The sequence below is a fragment of the Prionailurus viverrinus genome, chromosome B4 (genome assembly GCF_022837055.1).
Source record: "Prionailurus viverrinus isolate Anna chromosome B4, UM_Priviv_1.0, whole genome shotgun sequence".
Taxonomy (NCBI): Eukaryota; Metazoa; Chordata; class Mammalia; order Carnivora; family Felidae; genus Prionailurus; species Prionailurus viverrinus.
The window spans coordinates 122094004-122120017 of record NC_062567.1 but is presented as its reverse complement, the minus strand read 5'-3'; the positions used below and the strand labels follow the sequence as shown (position 1 = coordinate 122120017).

Genomic DNA, 26014 nt, shown 5'->3' with positions numbered 1-26014 from the left:
TTTTTTCTTCTTCAATTTAATTGAAGTTACTTAGAAAAATAATCAGGCTTGAATGGCTTTTCCTGGAGGAAGGTTCATGAACATTTCACGCTTTTGTTGGCAATGTGGAATTCAGCTTTCTTGAACAGTACAGTAAGATACAGGGAGAGTTTTCTAAAACAAGCCTTCTACTGCATACAAATATGTAAAAAAAAAAAATCACACTCCACAAAGATGTTAAATTATATGTGCATATACCATACTGAGCATGCTCATAAGAAAATAGTACAGGCGGCTCCTTCTGTACCTGATAAAGAGTAGCAAACTGAAACTCGCCTGTGAACAGCCAAGGGGCAAGCTGGTTATGGTGGTCCTGTTGCCTGTTCATAGGGTCCAGTCAGTCGTGATGAGAAAAGGCTGGAAGAAGTGCTGGTCGTAGGAACTTGGGGGGACTTGTAGGAACTTGGGGGAGCCATACGGTCAGTCCGGCTGACATAGGAGTGGGCGAGGAAGGGATTCTGGTCACAAGGACTGCACAGAACAGGGCAGCTGAGATTGTGTGTGTGTAGGGCAGGGCTAGTCTGCGAGAGAGTTGCTCTCTCACCCACCAGGGACACTGTCCCTTGGCTTTTTGCCAGGTTACAACAGGAACTTCTGTAATCACTAACTCAGCAGTGGTCCAGACCCCACCATCTAAGTGCGCGAGCAACTTGCTTTTTTTCTGAGAACTTTCTACCAGCAGGAAGTAGCTCCCTGTGCTTCCACACCCTTGCTCTCAGGAGGGTGAAACTCACCTGGGTAGGAAGGAGACGGGAAGGTCCCCTCTGAGACAACCACAGGTCAGCAGAAGCCTTTCTTCCCAGACCAGCTGGGGAGGCGGATGGGGGGAGGGTGGCATTGTCTGGAGAAGCTGCAGGAATTCAAACCCTGTGGCTAATATTCTAGCATTTTCCAACCAAAGGGATAGGTTAAGCAGGAATGTCCTTGTAAATACTACCCTCACTGTACCTGGTTTTGAAAACACAGCAGCACCTTTGAAAAGTGGCCTGGAGATAGGACACCTGCCTGTACTTTTCTCCAGCTAAGCATGCAATGAAAAAGCGTTTTCAAACAGTTTTCCTTAAAAAAGAAACAAAACAAAAAAAACAAAACAAAACCAAAAAACCCCCAAAAAACCCCAAAACACAAGCTTTTGCTTCCCAGGCACATTTTTACCCATGGAGTCTTTTACACCAAGGACACAGAATACTTTCTACATTCTGCAGAACAGTTGATTCAATTTCTTAAGAAGTTTTTATGCCATTAGAAAATAAAGTGTGAACATAAAACACAAGGGGAAAAGTCCCTTGTTGCAGAACGACACTGAAGTCGTGTCCCTTGGAGGACAGTCCTTCTCACTTGAGAGAAGATGGTGAAAGGCGGTACTCTGCACACGGCACGAGCAAGCTCACGCAACCCAACAAACATGGCAGCAGGCACACAAAACTTGGGAGATCTACGTGAATTTCCATTGGAAAAACCGAAAAAGCACATGGTGAGCGATTCTAAACTCTGGAATCGAAGAAGTACTTGTCAAGGGTTGAGCCCACTCTGCTTGCATTGAGCAACCTAAGGCTTGAGGAGTAAGGGGACCACTCTGTGGCCTGATGCCACCCCTCCCTCCCTTTCTCTGTCCACACCACCCAAGACAATCCCCTGCTCCCTTTTGGCAGGGATGGAATCATCGCCCAGGGTAGGATCCAGGATTAAAACCATTGCACTGACGTAAAAGTTTCATTCATTTGATAAAGTACCTCTGTTGTTATAAACCAGATAGAGACTGGTGTTCTATTGTTTTGTTTTTGAGAAGGGTCAGGGAAGTAGTTTTATCCTTGAAGACCTCAGATCTGCTAAATCAACCTAACCAGAGTATCTTCTGTGCAGTATCTCTGTGAGATGTGCGAAACAGAGTAACCTGGTCACAAAAGTTCAGAAAATGCTACCAACTCAATGATGCTTTGGGGGATTCACAACGCACAGCACACATCCAGGCTCTGAAAAGTCCTGTAGAAAGGAAATTGACTTAACTTTGTTTCCCAAGGGTATGTGACCCCCCCCAAACGCATTTTTTTCCCTTTGTGGCATCACACTAACTTTACACCCCCAGAAGCTTTGTTCTGTGGGGCACATATCAGGAAACGCTGGACAACGTGTCATTAGCAGAAGCTCTGTTTCTGAGGACAGGGTCCCCTGATCGGAAACAGGACCCAGACTCCCAACTCCAGGGACAGTTGAGGTCTGTCACTCTGTTCAGTAAAACATACTGCCTAACATCTCTATCCGTGGAGGACACAGTTGCTGTGCCCTTCCCCAAGGGGAGAGAGCTTGGAAGAAGGTACAGAACATTTTATAAAAAGCCTTGGCCACCCTCTCCAGTGCACACCTCACTCACATTCAACAAAATAATATTCTCGGTGAGACGTGGCAGCTGTGGCTGACTCGGCTGTGAGCTTTACAATTTGAATCGTTTCTGTGAATAAATTATTCATTTTTTGCTTGTTTAGAATAGTCTCACCCCTTCGCTATATACTGCATCAAAAACAAAAAGCAAACCCCACACCCATCCCACCCGACCCCCTATTATTAGAACTATAATTATTATTATTATATACAGGAGCTGCTACCAACTCACACCCTAGCTCTACGAGGGATGTGGCTCAAACTTCAACCAAGGCATCGAAATGGCTGGAAATGAGAGGCGTGCGCAGACGCGCATGAGCAAGGAACAGGAAGCGGACCGTATCCGGACTTCCGGAGGAATGGGGACGTGGGTTGCCGTCACGGAAGGCTGTCCTTGCCGCTCATGCACGGTGGCCGCAAAGGTGTTGATGGTCTCAGCCTCTGGAGGACTTGGGCCTATGTGTACGAATGGCCCGCCTCGGATCTCTACGAGGGAGACACGCCGGGCCTCTGCGGATCCCACACGGCCAAGGCCTGCCACGTCACCGCACTCTCGCCCGTGGCCAAGAAGAGAGAACGCTTCCACCCGGAGATGTGGACGCGGGCCTGATGCGACAGGCACTTGGCGAACGTTCCCCTTCCCTCGCCCAAGGCAGGACATCACTAACCAGCCACGGCACCCTCTCGTGCTACGCCTGGCAAATCTGTTCCGGGGCTTAAAGCCAGATGCTACAGATACGTCGGAGTGGACACAGGATCTTTGTCATCTCTTGTGTTAGGCAATGAACTTGGATTACTCATCAGCTGAAGTGGCCTGTTCTAAGTGTGTTTCAAATCTGAGCCAGAGAGAAAGGCCAATCTGTAGGGGTCACGGACATTCTGGGGTTGTTCAAAACAGCCCAAACCTCATGGTAAGTCCATGAATATCAGGGGATTGCTAATTGCTGAGCTGGGTACTGCATTCACATAAAGCTTTTTGAGGGCCAAGACTATCGGTTTTGTTCAATGCTCCACCTGCGGGGCCTAAACTTAGGCAGAGCACATAGTAGTTGCTCAATAAATACTTGTTGACTATAAAGCAACAGCCACTTCACCGTCACAACTGGCACCGCCAGTTAAAAGTTTCTGTAGAAAAGCCTATCCTAACAAACTGCTATTTCTGGTGAAAAGGAAAGGAAAAAACAAAACTACAATCAGTTCTTCTCCTTGGGTTAAAAACAAAAACAAAATCACATTTTTTTTTCTCTTAGTGCCAGGGGGCTCCTGGGTTGTTCGGAATCTATCCAGAATTAGTCCCTTGCAAAGGTGCCTATTTCTATTTATCTCTCACAGAATTTCATGATGGCGGCACGATGGGCCTCGCGGTGGGTGTTATCACACAGCTGGCTCCGCGAGCGCTTAGCAAGGGGGGGGGGGCATTCGTGCCCCCACGTGAGCTGCAGCAAGCACAGAACAACACACGCATTTCTTCCGCAAAGACATCAGAATCTTGCTGCCACAAAAAGAAATCTCTACAGAGACCACGTTTAAATAACGATAAATAATATTAATTAGAATTTACGGGATGCACAATTCATGGAATTCACCAGAGCACAAGGAAACCTTTGAGACAGCGTTGCAGTATTCCCGTCTAAAGCCAAGGACACCCATCCCATCCCCCTGCAAAGACAGCCGTCCTTCCCTACTAAGGATTTTAAATAATTCTCACCATGCTGCTCGCAGCATCATTCCCAAAGAAATATTAATTTACAAAATAACCCAATATCCATATAATTCTTTTGACAAATAAAAATCTTAAATTAAAAAGCACGACTCTCTCCCTCTCCCACCCCCTTTATTCCAATTTCAGGTAGCTTGGCACGGAGTAATTGAACATTAAAAAATCGAGTTTGTAGACTTCGTACAGCTGCGTTTGGTGCTCGGAGCTGATGTTCTGGAAGAACTCCGTGGTCATTTCGTCAGTAGTTCTCGTAGACTTGGCGTAGGTGGGGAACTTGAGGTAGCTGCCCACCCCCGCCAGCCGCAGCACGTAGTTGGAATCCTCCTCCAGCGTCTCGTACTTGCCCACGAGGTCGTAGCGGATGTGGCACGGGTGGCACAGCGAGTGCACGGTCTGCCAGTGCTCGTTGAAGGGCTCCTCGCGCTGCGTGTGCGGGTCGATGAGATAGGCCACGAACTCCTCGAACCTGACGTCGTCGCCCCTGCGCAGCGCCTCCTGGGTGGCGTTCTTCCGCTGGCGCCGGATGATCTTGGTGCCGTAGCGCTTGTGGAAGGACGTGTTGTACTTCTGCGTGAACTTGTTCCGGTAGGCCGACACCAGCCGCTCGAAGGGCTCCCGCACGAACAGGAACTTCATGTAGCTTTTCAAGCGGTGGTTGATCTCGGGGATGCTGTACTGGTTCAGGGTCTTGAGGTTGGCCGCCACGTGAGCCTCGTTGGCCGGGATCTCCATGGGGTCGCTGTACTTGCCCCGGCCGCTCAGCACCATCATGAGCCGCTTCCAGTTGGTGCACGCCACCTTGGGCACGTAGCAGTAGATGAGCTCGTGGTCCTCGTCCACCACCAGGTGCTTCAGGTCGTTGGGGGTCAGCACCCGCCGCTTGCGGCTCACGGCGCTGTTGGCCCGGCAGGTGTCTGTGACCTGGTCCCGCCTCATCTGGTGCAGGACGGCGGTGTTCGAGAGCTCCAGCTGCAGAGGGGACACAAGGGGCGGGGGGGGGGGGGGGGGGGAGAAGAAATCAGTGCTGGCACGGGATGTTGCCACTTGGCCACAGCCACCGCCCCGATGGCCGGCGCCGGCCACCAAGATGGCCGGCTGACCACCTGACCGGCCCGTCCTAATCCCCCACCGGCTGCCTCCACTCTTTTTGTTCTTTGTTCCGGGATATTTCCTTCCTAGACCGATAGTAATGGTCACCTCTGTGACTTACCCATCACCCTCTACGTGCCTGGCATTTTACCAGAGCCTCACGTTGGCCATTTTCCCCCCTCTGCGCAACCATCTTGAAATGACATCGATTTAATAGTGTCAAGTACCCACCACTGTGCCAGGTAGAATGCTGCCAGCAATGGGGACGCAGGTCAAAAGCTACAGTGGGGAAACTGCCCTTTGGAGCTGATAATCTAGCTGGAAAGAACGAGGGAACCGAGGCTCAGAGAGGTGAAGTTACTAGAGTGAGATCACACGGTGGGGAAGCGACAGACCCCAGATTCAGACCCAGGTCTTCCTGGCAACCAAGGCCACCCACTTTCCACTCTACCCAGAGGTCCAGTACTCCCATCTTCTTGATTGAAGCATGAAGGGTCTGGCATCTGACGGATCTACTTTATTTTTGTTAAGGTTATTTACCTTGCGAGACCGCATGCACACGTGTGTGTGTGGGGGGGGGGGGCAGGGGCAGAGAGAGAGAGGGAGAGAGAAGCCCAAGCAGACCCTGCGGTGTCAGCACAGAGCCTGCCATGGGGCTGGAGCTCATGAACTGTGAGATCATGCCCTGAGCTGAAATCAAGAGTTGGACGCTTAACTGACTGAGCCACCCAAGCGCCTCTTGTCTGATCTACTTTAAATGGGATCCAGTTTCTCTCCAAGCCTATCGTTGTGAACATCTGTTGCTTTGTGCTTCTTCTGGTACCAGGGTCTTGATTTTGCCCCAGGAACCCGCTTTCCTCCATTCCCTGTTCTTCTTCCTCTCAAGCAGCTGAGCTGTGAGAATGGTAGCCTGGGGCTTGGGGACAGGGAGGAGGGCCACTGTGCAGCAACAGCTAGACTGGGAATGAAGGGCTCAAAGGAAAGATGAGCAGGAAGACAGAGGGATGTATTCCCAGGGATGTCACCTGAATACCTAGGTCCACACACTCCTGAATCCAGATGCCCTAACTCCTGGGCTTTGGTTACATTAGTATGTTTGCTTTTGTGCATAAAGTTGTGTGACTCTGGATTATATCATTTGGAGCCCAAATATGTGGGTATTTGCATTTACTACCTTAGAGCTTTTCTCTCTGCCGTATTCATCCATTGATGTATCCGTTCAAACATCTGTCCAGAACTTGCAGTGGACAGGGTACTCTACTCAGCATTGGGAGACAGAACCTTCTCCTCAAGTGCTCACAGCCAAGGAGGGGTCAGGCCTAGAGCTAGTGGCCTCAGTAGGGTCTAAAGGGAAGGTGTGTGCACCCCTCTAAATTCTAGGAACAGAAGTTTCTCCTTCAAGGCCACTCACTCCCAGTGTGAACCAAGAATAGGAACCCACCAAGAATAGGAAACAGAAGACCTCACTGCCCTCGTATGCTGCCATCTTGGTCTCCAACACCCAGAGACAGGGGGACTTTGATGGAGTGCCGACACCTTATTGTTGTTGGCTGAATGCTGTGCCTCCATCTACCATCCTGAATGTGCAACGTGGCTCTGGCAATTAATTAATTATGGTTACAGCTATAGAGAAATTGGGGCACCAGAATTACGGAATAGCCAGTGTGGGGCTGCAGATAACAGGATGTCCTGGTTGCCTTCCTGGCCTGAGAACGCAGTCCCCATCCACGTACTTGTCTTTGAGGACCTCCACAGTCCCGCATCAACCTACTTTTCCAGCCTTGTTCCTATTCCTCTCCCCTTCAGAACTAAAGGGAACTCCAAAGAAATCAATGATTCGCTCTTTTCTCTCTATTTTTTAATAAAATTTTTTAAAATCCCAGTATAATTAACATACAGTCTTATAGTGATTCAGCAATTCTGTACATTACTCAGTGCTCAGCATGCTAAGTGTACTCTTTTTTTAAATTTTATTTTGTTTTATTATTTATTTTAAGAGAGAGCGTGCACATGTGCTTGTGTGAGTGGGGGAGGGGCAGGGAGCGAGGGAGAGCGACAATCCCAATCAGGCTCCTGTCAGCATGGAGCCTGATGCGGGGCTCGATCTCACGAATTGTGATACCATGACCTGAGCTAAAATCGAGAGTCGGACGCTTAACCGACTGAGCCACCCAGGAGCCCCAATAAGGGTACCCTTAATTGCCTTCACCTGTTTTACCCATGCCCCCCACCTGTCACCCCTCTGGCAGCCACTCGTTTTCTATATTTAAGAGTGTGTTTGCCTCTTTTTTTGTTTTGTTTCATTTCTTAAATTCTACATATGAGTGAAATCCTATGGTATTTGTCTTACTCTGTTTTCGCTTAGCATAATACCCTCTAGATCCATCCATGTTGTTGCAGATGGTAAGATTTCATCCTTGAAATATTCCATTCATCTATCTATGGACACTTGAGCTGCTTCCGTATCTTGGCTGTTGTAAATAATGCTGCGGTAAACAGAGGGGTGGCACCTATCTTTTTGAGTTAGTGTTTTCACATTTTTTGGATAACTACCCAGTGGTGCAATTACTTGGTCCCATGGTAATTCTGTTTTAACTTTTTGAGTAACTTCCATACTGTTTTCCTCAGCGGCTGCACCGGTTTGTGTTCCTGCCCACAGCGCTCGAGGGTCCCTTGCTCCACATCCTCGCCAACACGTGTTGTTTCTTGTAATTTTAGCCGTTGACAGGTGTGAGGCGGTATCTCCTTGTGCTTTTGATTTGTGTTTCCCTGATGATGAGTGACGTGGAGCATCTTTTCAAGTGTCTGTTAGCCGCCTGTTTGTCTTCTTTGGAGAAACGTCTGTTTATGTCTCCTGTCCATTTTTTCAAATTTATTTACTTTTTAATTTATGTCCAAGTTAGCATATAGTGCAACAGTGATTTCAGGAGTAGATTCCTTAATGCCCCTTCCCCATTTAGCCCACCCCCCCCCCCCCACAACCCTTCCCGTAACCCTCTGTTTGTTCTCCATATTTGAGTCTCTTCTGTTTTGTCCCCCTCCCTGTTTTTATATTATTTTTGCTTCCCTTCCCCTATGTTCATCTGTTTTGTCTCTTAAAGTCCTCATATGGCTTAAGTCATATATTTGTCTTTCTCTGATTGACTAATTTCACTTAGCATAATACCCTCTAGTTCCATCCACATAGTTGCAAATGGTAAGATTTCATTCTTTTTGGTTGCTAATACTCCATTGTGTATATACATACACCACATCTTTATCCATTCATCCATTGATGGATATTTGGGCTCCTTCCATACTTTGGCCATTGTTGATAGTTGCTGCTATAAACATTGGGGTGCACATGTCCCTTTGAAACAGCACACCTGTATCCTTTGGATAAATACCTAGTAGTGCAATTACTCAGTCGTAGGGTAGTTTTATTCTTAGTTTTTTGAGGAACCTCAATACTGTTTTCCAGAGTGGCTGCACCAGCTTGCATTCCCACCAACGATGCAAAAGAGATCCTCTTTCTCTGCATCCTCGCCAACATCTCTTGTTGCCTGAGTTGTTAACGTTAGTCATTCTGACAGGTGTGAGGTGGTATCTCACTGTGGTTTTGATTTGTATTTCCCTGATGATGAGTGATGTTGAGCATTTTTTCATGTGTCGGCTGGCCATCTGGATGTCTTCTTTGCAGAAGTGTCTATTCATGTCTTTTGCCCATTTCTTCCCTGGATTATTTGTTTTTTGGGTGTAGAGTTTGATAAGTTCTCTATAGATTTTGGATACTAACCCTTTATCTGATATGTAGAGTTCGCAAATATCTTCTCCCATTCTGTCGGTTGCCTTTTAGTTTTGCTGATTGTTTCCTTTACTGTGTGGAAGCTTTTTATTTTGATGAGGTCCCAATAGTTCATTTTTGCTTTTGTTTCCCTTGCCTCTGGCGACGCGTTGTGTCTCCTGTCCATTTTTAAGTGGATTATTTTTTTGGTGTCACATTGTAGAAATTCTTTATATATATGTGTGTAAAGTATATTTAAATTAGTACACTTAAAGTAGGCTTCATGCTCAGTGTGAATCCCAACACGGGGCTTGAACTCACAACCCTGAGATCAAGACATGAGATGAGATCAAGAGTCGTATGCTTAACCTACTGAGCCATCCAGGTGCCCCTGAAATCCTTCATATGTTTTGGATATTAACCCCTTCTTGAATATGTCATTTGCAGTTATCCCCTCCCTTTTAGTGGGTTGTCTTTCAGTTTTGTTGATTGTTTCCTTTGCTGTGCAGAACCTTCCTATTTTGCTATAGTCCCAAAAGTTTATTTTTGCTTTTGTTTCTCTTGCCTCAGGAGACACAGCTAGAAAAAAGTTGCTCTGGCCGATGTCAGAGAAATTACTGCCCGTGCTCTCTTCGAGGATTTTTTTTATGGTTTCAGGTCTCATACTTAGATCTTTTACCCTTTTGAGTTTATGTGTGTGTACGTGTGGGAAAGTGGTCCCGTTTCATTCTTTCACATGTAGCTGTCCAGTTTTCCCTACACCGTTTGTGAAGAGTCTTTTTCCCGTTGCATATTCTTGCCTCCTTTGTCATAGATTAATTGAGCATATAATCATGGGTTTATTTCTGGGCTCTCCCACGGCTCTATTTTTGTGCTAGCTTTGACTACTACAGTTTTGTAGTATATCTTGAAGTCTGGGATTCTGATACCTCCAGTTTTGTTCTTTTTCAAGACTGCTTTGGCTCCTCAGGGTCGTCTGTGGTTCCATATGAACTTCAGGATTATTTGTTCTAATTCTGTGAGGAACGCTGGTGGTATTCTGATAGGGATCGTATCGAATCTGTAGATTGCTTGGGGTAGTATGGACATTCTAACAATATTTGTTCTCCTGATATCTTTGTATCTCCTAATATTTATATCTCATAATATTCCAAAGCATAGACTATCTTTCCAATTGTGTCATTTTCAATTTCCTTCATCAATGTTTTATAGTTTTCAGAATACAGGTCTTTCACTTCTTTGGTTAGGTTTACTCTTTTTGGTGCAGTTGTAAATGAAATTATTTTCTCCAATTTCTCTTTCTTCCCCTTCATTATTAGCGCATAGAAATGCAACAGACTTCTGTATATATTCATTTTGCATCCTACAATTTTACTGAATTTATTTATCAGTTCCAGTAGTTTTTGATGGAGTCTTAAGGGTTTTCTATGTGTAGTATCATGTCATCTGCAAATAGGGAAAGGTTTACTTTTACATATGGATGCCTTTTATTTCTTGTCTGATTGCTGTGCCTAGTACTTCTAGTACTATGTTGAATAAAAGTGGTGAGAGTGGACATCCTGTCTTGTTCCTGCTCTTAGGGGAAAAGCTCTTAGTTTTTCACCATTGACTATGATGTTAGCTGTGGGCTTGTCAAATTTGGCCTTTATTATATTGAGATATGTTCCCTCTAAGCCTACTTTGTTGAGGGTTTTTATCATGAATGGATGTTGTAGTACTTTGTCAAATGCTTTTTCTGTATCTATTGAAATGATCATATGGTTCCTATCCTTTCTCTTATTGATGTGATGTATCATGTTGATTGATTTGTGAATACCGAACCATGCTACCATCCTGGGAATCGATCACACTTGATTGTGGTGACGAATTTTTAAAAATGTACTGTTGGATTTGTTTTGCTAGTATTTTGTCAAGGATTTTTGCATCTATGTTCATCAGAGAGAGTGGCCTGTAGTTCTCCTTTTTTGTGGTGTCTTTATCTGGCTTTGGTTCAAAGAATCCCCTTCAACATTTCTTGCCAGGCTGGCTTAGTGGTGATGAATTCCTCTAACTTTTGGGAAACTCTTTATCTCTCCCTCTATTCTGAATGATAGCCTTGCTGGATAGAGTATTCTTGGCTGTAGGTTTTTTCTTCCAGCATGTTGACTATATCATGCCACTCCCTTCTGGCCTGCAAAGTTTCTGCTGAAGAAAATCAGCCCTATGGAGTTTTTCTTCTAAGTACCTGTTTTCTTTTCTCTTGCTGCTTTTGACATTCTCTCTGTAGTGCTACTTTTTGCTATCTTAATTACTATGTGTCTTGGTGTGGACCTCCTTGGGTTAATTTTGTTGGGGATTCTCTGTGCCTCCTGGATCTGGATGTCTGTTTCCTTCCGCACATTAGGGAAGTTTTCAGCTGTTATTTCTTCAGAGAACTTTTCTGACCCTTTTTCTATCTTCTCCTTCTGGGATCCCTATAATGCGACTATTGTTATGTTGGATTGTGTCGCTGAGTTCCTTCAACCTATTCTCATTTTTTATTATTCTTTTTTCTTTCTCCTGTTTTGCTTTCCATAACTCTGACCTCCAGCTTGCCGACCCGTTCTCCTGCTTCCTCTAGTCTATTTATTCCCTCTAGTGCATTTTAATTTCATTTATTGTGTTCTTCATCTCTGATTGGTTCTTTTTTATGTTTTCTCTTCATTGAGGGTCTCACTGAGATCTTTTACTCTTTTCTCAAGTCCAGTGAGTATCTTTATGACCATTCCTTTAAATTCTCTATCAGCCATATGGCTCATCTCCATTTTGTTTAGCTCTTTTTGCTGTGATTTTTGTCCTGTTCTTTCATTTGGGACATATTCCTCTGTCTCCTCATTTAGTCTCTCTGTGGCTGTTTCTTTTTTTTTTTTTTTTCAACGTTTATTTATTTTTGGGACAGAGAGAGACAGAGCATGAACAGGGGAGGGGCAGAGAGAGAGGGAGACACAGAACCAGAAACAGGCTCCAGGCTCCAAGCCATCAGCCCAGAGCCTGACGTGGGGCTCGAACTCACGGACCGCAAGAAGTCGGACGCTTAACCGACTGCGCCACCCAGGCGCCCCTCTGTGGCTGTTTCTATGTGTTAGAAGAGTCAGCTAGGTCTCCTGTCTTGCAAGTAGTGGCTGCATGAAGAAGAGGTCCCATGATGCCCTGCAGTGCCATGCTCCCTGTTCACCAGAACCTGGCACTTCCGGGGTGTCTCCTGTGTGTGTTGCATGTGCCCTACTGTCGCGTCTGAGCCGCTTTTGCCTCCAGTCTATTCACCTGCAATGGCTCTCTTTGTCTATCGTGGTCACGTTTTGGTCCCTATGTTGTTAGTATTAGTCTGGTCAATAGGAATGTGTAAACTAAGACTTAGAAGGAAAATGTAAGGTTTTCTTTTTAAAAATTCTCAAATTGGGGCATCTGGGTGGCTCAGTCGATTAAGCGTCTGACTGTTGATTTTGGCTCAGGTCCCGATCTCACGGCTCGTAAGATCGAGCCCTGCGTTGGGCTCTGTGCTGACAGCACAGAGCCTGCTTGGGATTCTCTCTCCCTCTCTCTCTGCCCCTCCTCCACTCGCTCGTGTGCGCTCTCTCAAACAAACTTAAAAAAAAAAAACACTGCCAGTCATATAGAAGATGCTCAATAAATATTTGTTATGAGTAAATGAATCAGTTAATACTCTCTTTAGGGAAACCTGATATGAAAGCAGGAAGGCCCGTCTGTAGCAAATGAAACTTCCCAAATGTTCATAGATGCCAGAACATTCTTTAATAAAGGCTGTACTAGGATGAATGGTGTCTCCCCCAAATTCATGTCCACCTGGAACTTTGGAAATAGGATTTTTGCAGATGTAATTAGTTGAGGTCATAATGAATTAGTGTGGGCTCTAATCCAATGATTGGTGTCTAATTAGGAGAGAACACAGAGACTCAGAGACACGCAGGGAGGCGGCCATGTGATAACAGAACCAGAGGCTGGAGTGATGCATCTACAGGCTTACGCGGTGCCAAAGATTGCCAGCAACATCCAAGGAAGGGTCTACCCAGGAGCCCGAGGAAACAAATACAGGGGCCAAGCCAAGTCAATAACTTTGAGCACACTGATATAAAGCATAAATGTATAAGAGAAGATAACATTATATAAGAGGATATTTTTACATGGAAAAATAAGAAAAGGGTTTGAGAGCAGTAGTAAGTAGAGAGAGGAGGAGATCTGAAATCGGAAGCTCTGGGCTTGATCTTGGTTGGCCAAGACCATTAACCTTCTGAGCCCCAGTTCTCTTAGCTGCAAAATGGGGACAGTACCATTTTGCAGGTGTGGGTTCAGCATTTAGAAACTATGAGCAAGTCTAGTACTGAATTTGGACAAGGTACGGTACACAGCAGGCAGTTCATATGCAGGCGTTCTTTCATGAAAGAAGAAAAAAGGAACCCCAAAGAGAGGGCCAGGACTCCCAAAGACAAATTTCACCAGCTCTATATTTTGTTGTAGGTAGCTCTAAGCTGTGGAAGTCAATTAATATTTTCTTAACATGAAAGGTTCTGAATTGCATTTCCTGACTTCTTAGCAGAGGTATCCATCATAGAGGAGCATCTATGCCATTCACATATCAACAGCGACAACAAACTGTCCAAAAGGAAACAGAAAGATTAGGAAGGTGAAACGACCATCAATTTAGCCCATTCAAATCGCTATAGGCTGTTTTGAAGGCAATACGTTACTAAGTGAGCAGAGAAACAGGGGGATCTCCCCCGATTTTGTTTTCTAGCTCTTTTCCATTGGAGACAATTTTCTGGCCATCTGAATCTCCGGGGAGGTAACACATCAGTTAGTATTGCATTCGGGACCACAAAGCCATGAAATGGAAACGATACCACGGTTTCCTTTTATGTCCAGTTGAAGAGACAAAATTAACTCAATGGGACTCTGAAATGTGGTATTTGAGGTTTCTTTCTCTTTCCATTTCCTTCTTCTCCACGGCAGTTGAGGTGGCAAATGATGCACCTGCTGGAATGAGGTATGCCCAGTCCCCCTCAGGAGGGTGAAGGTCAAGAGAAAGGGCAGGTTCTCAAACGTGACACATATCTAGTCCCCGTCAGAGGAAGAAATTCAACTGGGTCTCTACTGTTCCATTTTTTTTTTTTTACAAAATATCTTAATTGGTCTTTTTATTTTAAAATAACTTTAGACTGGTGTCGATTTAACTTATTAAAAATACAATGTTACTAAAATGTGCACAGATAAAAAGCTAGGTATACAACTGAGACCAAAACAAATGTAAACATTCAAGTGAACATGAATGTGACAGATGATGTTGTTTTGCTGGAACTAAAGCCCTGCTTGAACCTGGAAACTGCTCGCTCACTGCTCCAAGGCAGGTTCTTTGCAACACAGCATTCGTCCTCTAGTGTCCTACAGGAGGTTTGCCCACCGTTTCCTCCTTTCCAGGTACTGTGAAACCCGCCACCCTGTGACATCACTTGACCATCACTTGGTACAAACTCATCATGTACGTATTTTTTGTCTTTGCTCATTTCTAATTAGCCCAAGACAACAAAAATAGAGCTACACAATGCCATCAAGGCCGTCAAGGAACACATGCACCTGAGTCTACAGGGCAGGACTGGGTTATCATTCCTAATAATCCAGAAATGCTTCAACTCTTTCAAAACGGCATCACCAAAATGACAAAACGCAACTAAGGCAATTGTCAGGCCGAACTCCAGATCCCTGGGGGTTGTATTGTGGACCCCTTGAGCCTTGGTTTAAGAAGCCTGGATTAAGGAGGGGAGTCCTGGCCAGGTCACAAGGAAGAGAGGAATTCTTCACCATTATGGCCAAGGTGAGGTAGGAGAGATGTCTGATGGCAGCCTGGCCAGTTCCAGATATCTCTACGTTTGTTAAAAGGACCAAGAGTACGTAGAGATCGCAATCGGGCAAATGGCGACTTCTAACCTCAAAAAATGTAAATCTTCTACACCTGTTCCCAAGCAGGGCTCACAGGAGCTGTTGTAAGGGTGATAACTCTTTAGCAACTAACAGGTTCCCTGGGTATCAGAGAAGTCTCCAAGGGGCCTACAGCTATGGGACATCAGGAAGACAAGGGACTGAAGAGGAACTCACTGATGAAAAACAGTTTGGTCCTTGTCACTGTAAGAGAACATCCGTCTTTTCCAACCATGTTTCTCAGTTGATCTGGTAACTGTGAGATCAATCTCTTTCCTCTCTCATACTCTTTCTCTCCCTACTTCTTTTCTTTTTTTTCTTTCTCAAAGGTATTTGAAAAGAACGTAACAAAGGACAACACTAAAAAGGAAAAAAAAATGCTAACCATGAAAGCTGTGATTAAGAATCTGACTTAGTGCGGGCTTCCTAGTAGCAGGGACAAAAGGGAAATGGGATTAAACCTCCTTGCCTTAGTTCTCGGAGGTAGTCCAATTGGTTGGGGTGGAAAATGTACAAGATTTTGAAGGACTCAGATTTTGGTCGAGGAGGGAGATTCTTGGATTCAGTTTGCTCCTGCTGGTGTATTCAGATGGCTGTCTTCTTCCATTGACAAAAAATTAACGTTGCCACTCACGACCGCCTCATGTCGCTTCAGAATTTACAGGGCACTTTCACACACATCATCCCATTTAAAGAACAGGGACTTCTCTAGAACCCGGTAAAAGACATTTGTATTTTAGCAGCTGTACTTCCCACCACGTGTCCTCTTTCTCTGGGTCGGTTACCACCGGGTATTAACAATACCTCACGTTAGTGGTTCTCAACCTTGAGCACCATGGCAATCATATGGGGGGCTTGTTAAAACAGTTTGCTGGACCGCACCCCAAGTTCAGTAGATTGGGGATAGGGCCTGAGAGTTTGCATTTCTAGCAAGGTCCCAGGCGTGTTAGTTCGTTAGGGGTTGCTGTAACAAAATATCTGAGACTGGGTGGCTTACGCAGCAGAAATTAATGTTCTCGGGCAAACAGGGTTTGTTTGCTCTGAGGCTCCTCTCTTTGGCTTGCAGATGTCGGCCTTCTTGCTTCTCGTCCCCTCTTCACATGGGTGCCCCCTACCTCTTCCTTTTCTTGTAGGGACACCAGTTGTATTGAGTTAGGACCCTAACGGCCTCATTTTAATTTGATCACCTCTTTAAAGACCCTAACTCCAAACACAGTGACATGCTGGATTATTGGGGATTAGGACTTCAACATACGAATTTGGGGGCGGAGGCGGGGGGACGGGCACAATTCAGCCCACAACACTGGCGATGCTGATGCTGTTGGTCCAGGAACCATACTTTGAGAACCACAGGGTTGTATGCTGAGGAAATCACCGATTTGCAGCTATTCTCAATTACAGAACACAGAACCCAGGTTCATCGTCTGTTGCCAAGAGGCTCCTAGACCCACCTCTGCTCTCAGCCTGGACTCCCTTCAGCTCCCTTTGATCTCCCAAAAGTATAAATTAGGTCAGAGGAGGGCTGGTTCTAGGAAACCATGAACATGGCTACAGGCTCTGGGCTGTGTCCTGCGTCCTCATTTAGACGTCTATTTTTAATTTGGACATTTAAACAAGGCATCTATAATTAGTTTAAGTACCAAATTTAGGGACTGTTTGAAAAAGTCTTTAAAACTTCACTACGTTTCATCTTAAAAGGAAGAAAAGCTGGTTTCCTGTAAGTTAAAACATCTTCCGTGGTGTTTACAATTTCTTTCAGACATAAGAACCCAACCGGAAGGAGCAGTTGTCCAGTGGGGAAGATGCAGAGAAATGGAAGCCCGGAGAAAAAGGTAAACTTGGAGGCACGAGTGGGTGGAGCTTGGCGCAGTCTGCCATTAACGACTGTTGGCGTGCACCCGGGATCAGTCTCTCCACTTGAAAATTCTAATACGACTCCCCTTCCAGCGCCTCAGCTGCACCTGCTATCATCCCGCTGATTTGAGAATTGGGGAGGAGAGAGAAACCCGGAGTCTATCACATTTCTTTCTGGCATAGAAATTCCCAAATGCTCACGAGAAGGGCTAGTCTTGAGGCATCACTGAAGGAACCACATCCACAGCAAAGCAAGAGGCCCGCGTTCATTATCCTTGCTGCCAACTGCTGGACCTATGTACCAGCCACTTAGTCCTCACGCTCTAGGAGACAGGTATGCTCATACTCCCAACTTACGGATGAGGCAACTGAGGCACAGGGAGAATAAGTAGCTTGCTCGTGATCATGGTGCTCTGAGACCCTGCACCGAGTGGCCTCTCAAGGGCTGCACACCCGCCTGGGAGTTACCATCTCCAGCCAGGGCAGTCACTGGAGCCGAGGGTCTCAACCCTGGCAGATCACTGGGATCAGAGAGAGGGTCTAAATACCACTCAATCCTGGGGCCCACCCCCGTGATCTGATGTGATTGCTCTGAGTGTGGCCCAGCTCCCGGGGGATTCCATTCTAAGGCTTTCCACGTGGGGAGTCATTGCCCTGGAGGCTCCAACGCCACCAGCTATAAATTAAAGCACATACAGAACCCAAGCAATGCCTGAGTATGGTCCTAGGCAAAATTCCTTTTCCGGGTGCTCAGATTTAAGATGAAGGGGCTTTCTGATCATTCAGCAGGGCCAGGGGTCAAAGGTCTAGAAGGCCACAGTTCTCAGATGGGTTTGGATGCATCCTTAGGGGACTACCAGGAATTATATAACGCTTAAACACTTTTATGTTTAGGAAAGAAAGGAGAAAAACAGTGAACCTCTGAAGAAACAATCTGGTCTGAATCTGTTGCAAAACTTACAGGGTTTAGCATTGCCAGGAAATGGGTTGCTTAGGATTGGAACTTGTCGCTAAGGAAGCAAGGACTGATTAAAAGGACTGAATGTCTGCAGGAGGTTCTCCTACCTTTCCAAAGCAAAAGGTGCACAGATGGGGAGCATTTTGAGCTCTGGCAGATGAGGTAGGGGTGCAGGAGATGCTGGGTGCCTGAGGGCCGGGTGCTGGGCTCTGGATGCAGCCCCAAGCCAGGCGCAGCTGACGGCGCCACAGGGGCTAAGAGTTCCGATGGGCATTTTAATCTCAGGAGCTTTGTGGGCCGAAACAAGCCAGCAGAGGTTTCGGGCTAACAGATCACTTCTCTCGTACGCGGGGTTTAAATTTGTGACCTGGATTCAGGTTGCAAACTCAAAAAGGCCCTTCCGGGGCCAGGCAGAAGTCCTGGGCTGCTGACAGTAAGAGATGCCACTTGAATCCTGCTCCTGTCGCCATGAGGGAATGGGAACCTGGTCTTTCAAGATGTTTCAGTTTCTCAAGAGAAGCCAGAAAGCCAGATTTTATGTGAAATCTTGGCATTCTTAAATGTTAGCTACAATTAAAAAAAAAAATTTTTTTTTAATACGTGGGCCAAACCATACTTGTTTGGGCTGGGTTTGCCCAAGGGCCACCAGCTGGCGCCCTCACCAAGGCGTTTGAGGATACTAAGGCAAGTAAGGAGGTGCCCTCCTTAGAGCAGGCTGTTCTAAGCAGCACCCCCTTGCCCCCGCTCAGTTAACAGAAGCAACTAGGGGTGGGGAACCCCCGGGTGGGACTGGCCAGACCGCAGGAGTCCCAGGGAGCAATTGGGAAAGTTCTCAATCAGCAGCAGTTATTAAGAGAAGCCGCTGGAACGCCAGCTCTCACACCCCCTTTCCTGGTTAGTGCTCACCTCCTTCTGATGCTCTTGTCACAGCTTCTGCCGTGTGGCTCTCCCTCCCGGAATGTAAGCTCGCGGGAGGGCCGGGCGCTCTCACTGCTTTGCTGACTCCTGTCTCCCCAACCACCCGGGGCTACGTAGCGGCCCCTCAAAGCTTTGTCGAATGAATGAGTGAACAGTGAGTGCAGGCACGAATGAACGACTTGGGGATGGCAGGGACTTTAAAGGCCACAGAATGGCTGATGCGGCTGCATGGGCTTCCTGGCGCCTGAGCCTGAAGCACCACCCCGTCCTCCCACAGAGGTTTCTGGCACAGACTCTGCAGCTGCAGAGCCGGGTGGAAACAGGCTCGGGGTGGCTGCAACAGCCTTTGATGGGGAGAGAGGGAGACTGGCACTTTCCACCCATCTGGTGAGGCCAGGAAACAGGAGGAGGGGAATCACGCGAGAGGGTGCCGAGCCAAGGGCTGCCCTGGGGAGGCCTGGTGTGGGGTGCGTGCTGCCAGGGCTCCCTTTCAGCCCAGCCAGGTGCGGCTGGAGGGGCTGCATTTCCATTTCAGATCAGCTGTTTGGGCTTCCGGAGGCCTGGGCAGGGTGAGGGAGGGGCGCAGGAATACGGATGGGGCTGGTGCCAAGCTGGACCGGCTTCCCGTGGATGGTAGCCAGGAACAGGGACAATGGTGAAGGGATATGGCCCCCACGCTGCTCGGGGCGGGGGGGGGGGGGCTGGACTTCCCGGGAAATCAGAAGTCAGAGGGCAGGTGTAACGTGCACCTGCTGACTGAGGTTTTGGGGCCCTCGGAAGTCACAGCTGGCAGGAGGGCACAGGGAGGAAGTTTCCACCGCACAGATTCAAATGGCTCCGACTGCCTCTCAGCCAAGGTGCTGACGGCACCTCTCCAGAGGGCGATGATCTCCCGAGGCACCTCTCCAGAGGGCGATGATCTCCCGAGGCAGGGGGCTGTGACCCCTCAATGTCTCTTTCTGGTCTCTCCCTCCTTGGACCACGTGGCTTCAGTGGTTTGCTTCCTGATGCTCCTAGACTCACCAGAATGTTCAACTACTCACATTTTGCCCAAGTCACTTGACCCCCTCAAGGGTCTTGGCTTCCCCACCTGTAAAATGGGGACCATCACGTCTACTTCTCAGAGGTGTCCTAAGGATTCAGTGAGAGCCCACGAGGAAAGCACTTGGCATGGCGCCATGCACGTTAGGAGGCATTCGGTAAACAGTGATTCGCTTTCCCGTTATAAATGTAACACAGGGCTGCTTCGTACGCAGCCGGCAGGACAGCAAGCCTAGCACTCTGTCTAAAAGCAGCTCTCAATCTTTGGTGTGTGGAAGGGTCACGGTGGGTGTTGGGCAAAGCGTGGGTGCCTGGGACATGCTGACTCAGAAGGTATGGCTGTCCTGGGTACCTGCTCTTGGCTGCTGTCCTGTGGCAACTGGACGAGCCAATTCCAGGGACGGCGGTCCTGTGTTCCATTCTGAGAACTGTCGGCTGAGCACTGCTTTTATACGAGCGGGTTCTAGAGCTGACATCACACACGTTCGTCACCCGTGCCAAGCACCCGGCTCACCACCGTTCAGTCTCGCTGATGTAGGGGACCGACAGGGGCCAACGGAGGCAGCTCGGACTGTCAGCCATGAAGCAAACTGGAGGTCTCAAGAGTCATTTCCTAGCTATGGAGAGAGGGCCTACTAATACGCATTAACAGACTCTAGCCTATCCGTGGAATTTCAGAGTAAGTGACCTGTGGATGCAGAGACGCCCCAAAAGGTCAATTTAGTTCATCATCAAGTAGCATATGTTTCAACAACATCCCATTTCCTCCTTGTTCAAAAAGTTTGCAGAAGCCACTCTGTCGGGCCTTCTTTTCTGCATGTGGTATCTTTCCTGGGGAGGGGGCGCCGGTTTTTCACAAGGTGGCGAGGTCGAGCCGGCTCTGCAGAGGGGCCCCCAAAGCCCTCCTCTCGGCTCTGCCGGGGCACCTCCTCCCTTCCACGGTGACCAACAAACCTGGGGCCCCGGAGGAGCGGTTTCCACCGCCTTTCACCCAGCCCCGCCGTGTCTCAAGTGTGCCATTCTGATCACAGGTATAGGGCCTTGCACGATGCGAGTTTAACTAATTTCCCTCCTCTGAGGCGGCTCCTACAGGCCTCGGCTAACTCTGCTTCCCAAGTGCCAGGCACTCAGTGCCCAACGCTTGCAGGACTTAGAGACGGTTAGTTTCGTGCCAGCACCTTAAGGCCGTTCTGGCACTAAGATTCTTTTTTTTTGTCTCTGTCGCTCCACCGCCTCTCCCTCATTTAGGGATGGCCCATCTGGGATGGTGTGTAGCAGGAAGGCCACCCTGGAGGGCTACAGGGTATCTGAACTCGCCAGCCGAAGCACCTGGGCTGTGGGGCTTAGCCATACACGCCAGCAGGGACCTCGACCCGGGCCCACAGGTGAGTAAGGCGCCAAGCGAACGACGTTGGCGGTGTAAATGCACTTCTGTCTGTCTGGAGGGCTGGGGACTGATTTCACGCCCCTGGGGTCCTTGCAACCCAGAGGTGCAGAGCTGGAAAACACCTTTGTGAACAACTGACACCACGTTGCGACCTCCCGACGGCAACCCTGAGGCCCAGAGATGGGAACCCCTCCCCCTCCCCCAGGAAGTGGCACAGCTCAGACTGGAACGCGAGTCCCCTGCTTTTGGGACGGCGCGAGGGGCGGGCCAGCCCCAGGGCCCCTCCGTGAGGTGTCGAAAACATCCCTGCTACCTTCCACCAACCTGAGGGGTAAATCACTCCATGTGGAGTCATGATGGGTGGAAGTTCTGAAGCCCAACAGGAGCCAGTGACCTCGTATGATCCCAAATAGGAAACATGGCAGAGGCTCCCCACCGGGCTGGCTCGATTTGGGAAACCGTTAAGGAAAAGTGAACGCAAGAAATGGGTGAAGTCTTGACTGTTACAACGCACACACACACACACACAAAACCCTCAGTGACCCTGTTTGGGTCAGTGGAAGGAAATGAATGAATCAATTTCAGGATAGGTCTCCTACAGAAAAATCAGTGCCTCCCTGATCCCATTGCATGAATACGGAACAAAGATCGAGAGCATTTGGTTTCGTACCCTGCGTAGAAAGTCTGGGATTCTGCTGAGCCAACCCCACACAAGGTTTGGAGGTCAGACTCTGGACATAGGCAGACACATCTGGATACGAATCCTGGCAATGCCCCCGTCTACCCACATGACCTAGGGGCAGTCATTTCCATCCTCCCGGCCTCAGTTTCCTCATCTGTAAAGTGGGGCTTATGACAGCACTGACCTTCTAAGGTTATAGGTGATGGTGATACCAGCTTCCTGAATACAGAATGCCCTGGAGATGCACAGGTGACTGTCCCAGAGGCCTTACTTGTCTTCTGATGCAAGAAAAGACGAGGAAATCCCCCCCATTCACCTTCCCTGATCTATAAAGCTCAGGCCCGCGTGGGCCCACACTGCCGGCCCGGGCTTCTGAGCAGTGTGGGAAAGGGCCCTGACGCCCAGACCTCTGGCAGGCAGGCACATGGTGGGACCCCCCCAGGAGGAACGCCTCAATCCACCGGCTGGCACTGGTTAAACCACCAGGCTCCGGGCTAAGGCGCTGGAGGGCGCCGACTGCGAAGCAAGATAAGCTTTGTCTCCAGGGGAGAACCTCACATTCTAACAGGGGATACAGATGAGGAAAGGAATAAAATAAAATGCCGCGTGGCAGGTGACAAATGTTACCCCAGGGATCAGGAGGATGCTGGTGTCAGACTCTCAGATGTAGCACCTCCTAGCCTGGAGGCCTGGGGCTCACTCAGCCCTCCCAGGCCTCTCTTTCCCCAGCTGTAAAAATGGGCAGAGCAACAGCCCCTGCCTCAGCGGTGGGAGAAAAGATCAGAGGAGGAGCTGTGTCTGGCCTCAGCACATAAACGCTCGGGAACATGGCACGAGGCGGGGTGGTGATAATGAAGTGGGATGAGTAGCACAGGCAGTGCCCCTTCCCTGTTAGAGAATGACCTCCCCGAGAAAAGAACGTCCCTGGGAAGCTGGAGAGATAAGAAGTTGTGAGCTGGGCGAGAAGAAGGTCTAGCAGGCAGCGGATGGAAGCACAGAGACTCAGGGAGAGAGAGGCCAGGCCACCTCTGGGCCCTGCAGGCCGGACGCTCAGTCCGGCCTGACCGCTGTCCCTGTAGGACTGCGGGCCCCAAGTGACAGGGACAGGTCGACCCACTGAGGCCGGAGGAGCCTAGGGCACCCGCGGGGGGCTGTAGCACACCCCCACCCCTGGCCTTCCAGAAAGGAAGCTCCGCAGACATAATCGCACCGCCGGAGCAAGGGGAGCCACTGGGAATCTTTTTTTAAACGCTAAGTGGCATTCTCTGAGCCAAAGCAATGACCCGATTCGGAAGAGCGAGTGGGGTCAGGGTCTGAGGGGGCCTGATTTTCAGGAATGCATCTACTTCCCGAGGCGCTGATGCCCCTGCAGCTCCAGGGCACAGAGGTGCCTGGTGACAGCTGGGGACCCAGCTCTCTCGCAGGAGGGAGGCGCGGCCTTCCCCTCCCACGGCTCCCCTTTCACTTCCCCTGCTCAGCCCGTTTTCCAGGCCGGGGCCCTGAGCACACAAGCGCCTGGCGGGGGAGCTCCCCCCTCTATTTCTCTTTTCTTGTGAAAAACAGAAACTAGAGTCACTCAGGGGAGGCACGGATACCCCCACTCTTGTCTTTTCTGGACTGCCCTGAGGAAAGTGCTGGGCCTAGAGTCAGTGTGAGGTCTGGAGTGAAACAGAAGGATCCGGAAAGCTACAAATTCACCTGCAGGCTCGGGGGAGAAGAAAGAAAACCAGATGTTGCATTCATGGAGGGCAGCACTGAGTGAGTACCCATCATGCCGCAGGGGAGATGCCGGGTCCAGAGGGCTCCGTAGGCGGTGGCCTCCTGCCTCTTTACTGCCACTAGGAACTCCCCATCCTTAAACGAAGTCACGGAAAATCAGAGCCAGACTGACAGCAGGAGGCCTGCTGGTCAAATATGGAGTCACAGTGATGATGATGGCCGCTCACCGTGGACCCAGACCTACTTCACCTAATCGTCGCTCGTTCCCCTAACGGCGAGGTGCACCCTCATGCCTTTGTTTTACAGATAAGGAAACTGAGGCTTAGAAAGTTAAGCAACTTTCCAATGGTCATCAGTCCACTTTTGCCCTTTGACCCAGCAGAGCTGTCCCATCATTCACTCCGTTGAGAGCCACTGAGACGTGGAAGTGGAAGCCCAGCTTTCCGGTCTGGGAATTCCTCAGAGTGTATCCCGCGTGGGCTTCCTCAAAGCACTCTCCACGGTGAGCCAGACATTTTGTGACTGGAGCATGGCGGGCTGGCTGGGAATCTGGACGTCGCCCGGGCGCCACACGGGGAGTGCTGGCCGGGCCTCAGCAATGGGACGGGGTTGCCTGCCATGTGCCAGGCATCCTGCTAAGCACCTGGCAGCCACCCTCTCGGTAACCTGAAGTGCTACCCACTTTCCAGATGAGTAAACTGAGGTTCACACGACTTAAACACATCTCTCCAGGCCTACACCTTGTAGGGCACGGATTTGACCCTGGAGGTGCAGTTCTGGAGCATGGATCTTCAGCCCAAGCCAGTGACCCCCACGCTGACTGCCTTCGTGACCTCAGCCATTCCCACTGGGAACAGCCTGGAGCACACAGGCTGATCCCACGGCCCAGATCTCCCTCGAAGGGGCAGGCATGGCTTCCAGGTGCACGGAAGACGCCCCGGCGACGAGTACTGAGCTGAACTCTTAGGAAGGAAGCTCTAATTAAATTCTCTTCCCCAGTCGCTAAAAAAGTAGATCTTCAAAGTTCTCTCCACAAGGGAGAAAACAAAACGTGTAACTATGTGTGCTGACAATGTCACACTAGACCAATTGTGGGGTCAATTCCCAGCATATACCAGTGTCGGGTCAAGTCATGTACCTGAAACTAATGTTACGTCAATTATATCTCAACTAAAAGAATAATAAATTCCCTTCCTGAAGTTGTTAAGCAGTTTTTAAAAATCCCGTAACTACCTGGGCAGGCAGTGTATCCCATAAAGATCATCTGTAGACGGTGTTAAGGGAAATGAAAGTTTCCTCTCAACGATGCCACGAGTTTCAATACTCTAAGCCACAGGGTATGGTTTTGTCTTCTGGTCCCTGAAGCCAGGTTTCGTTTCTATCAAGATCTGTGATGAGGGCACCTCACAGCAGAGGGACGCATTTCTCCTTGGCTTCCATAAATCGGATTTGTGCGGTGGTTTCCACTGCCTTCTAGCATATCTACAGCTCTGTTTAGGGGCCTTGAGGGGGGGGCCCAAAGGATCCGAGTCTCCCCTGGGCACCTGGGGGGAGCTCAGAATTAAACCAGCATTTGCAAGGGCTGCTCTGTGAAGCCCCCACTGGGCCAGCTCGGCAAAGTGAGGCCTTCACCAGCAGGAACACCTCACGCAGGCTCACAGCCGCCCACACGGGCTTCCCAAGATGCCCTGGATGGGAGGCCCAGCCCCTGCCCACCCTGCCTCTCTCTAGGCTCTGCTACAGCTCAGTCAGCCCGAGTGCTCTTCGACAGGCCAGAATCCAAAAGGGCGGGGCATCTGCTCAGAGTTTTATAGGAACTTCTAACCAGAAACATCTGGAAATACAGGGGACCAAGTTGGATGCCTCAGGGCAAAGCTCCAGCTCTGCCAGGCTGGGCATTCGTTCGCTGTATGAGCTGGAGTCACTGGCCTCTTTCCCAGCGGCCTCCTCTGCGAAATGGCCCTCCCTCCTTCCCTCCCCTCCTCCTTCTCTTCCTTCCACTGAACATGGCACACTCGTTTCATTCTCGAGGTCGTTGAACCTCCTGTCCCTTCCTTGGTCATCACCCTGTCATGTCCCATAGGAATCTCAAGCTCAAAATATCTGAAAATAAGTTGTCACCCATCCTGTCCCATGCCCCCACCTCTGGGAACAGCACTCCCCAGCCTGGCCTCTGGCCTCGACTGCTGCTGGGGGCTCCAGGCCCGGTCTCCTGCAGGGCACAGTCCCTGTAAACGTGGACTCCACTGTTCCTACGCTGTAAGCCCCCAACGAGTCTCCACTGCCTTCCGAGGGGATTTCGGGACTCCTGAACCTGAACTCAGGACCTGTGTGCCCAGCCCCGCAGGGTGGCCCAGTAGCTATGCTGGGCCACCGGGGTTTCCTCAGAAGTGCTGTGTTTTCCTGCACCTGAGGGACCCGTGCAGGCCTGAGTCTTCTGCCCCAAAGCCTCACTCCTCACAGCCGCTCTACCCACGGACTCCTGTGGGCTTTTGGTAATCTCTGTACCCAACGTG

General features: G+C 49.1%; 1 protein-coding gene across 2 annotated transcripts in view; it reads right to left on the bottom strand.

Moving 5' to 3' along the window:
* Positions 1-31: 31 nt before the first annotated feature.
* Positions 32-26014, bottom strand: part of CHST11 (carbohydrate sulfotransferase 11) — a 268166-nt gene continuing 242183 nt past the window's right edge. For both annotated transcript variants that reach the window (XM_047867013.1, XM_047867014.1), the window contains exon 3: positions 32-5107. In XM_047867013.1, coding sequence (XP_047722969.1) covers positions 4253-5107 — 855 coding nt within the window. In that variant the 3' untranslated portion in view covers positions 32-4252. The remainder of the gene's footprint in view (positions 5108-26014) is intronic.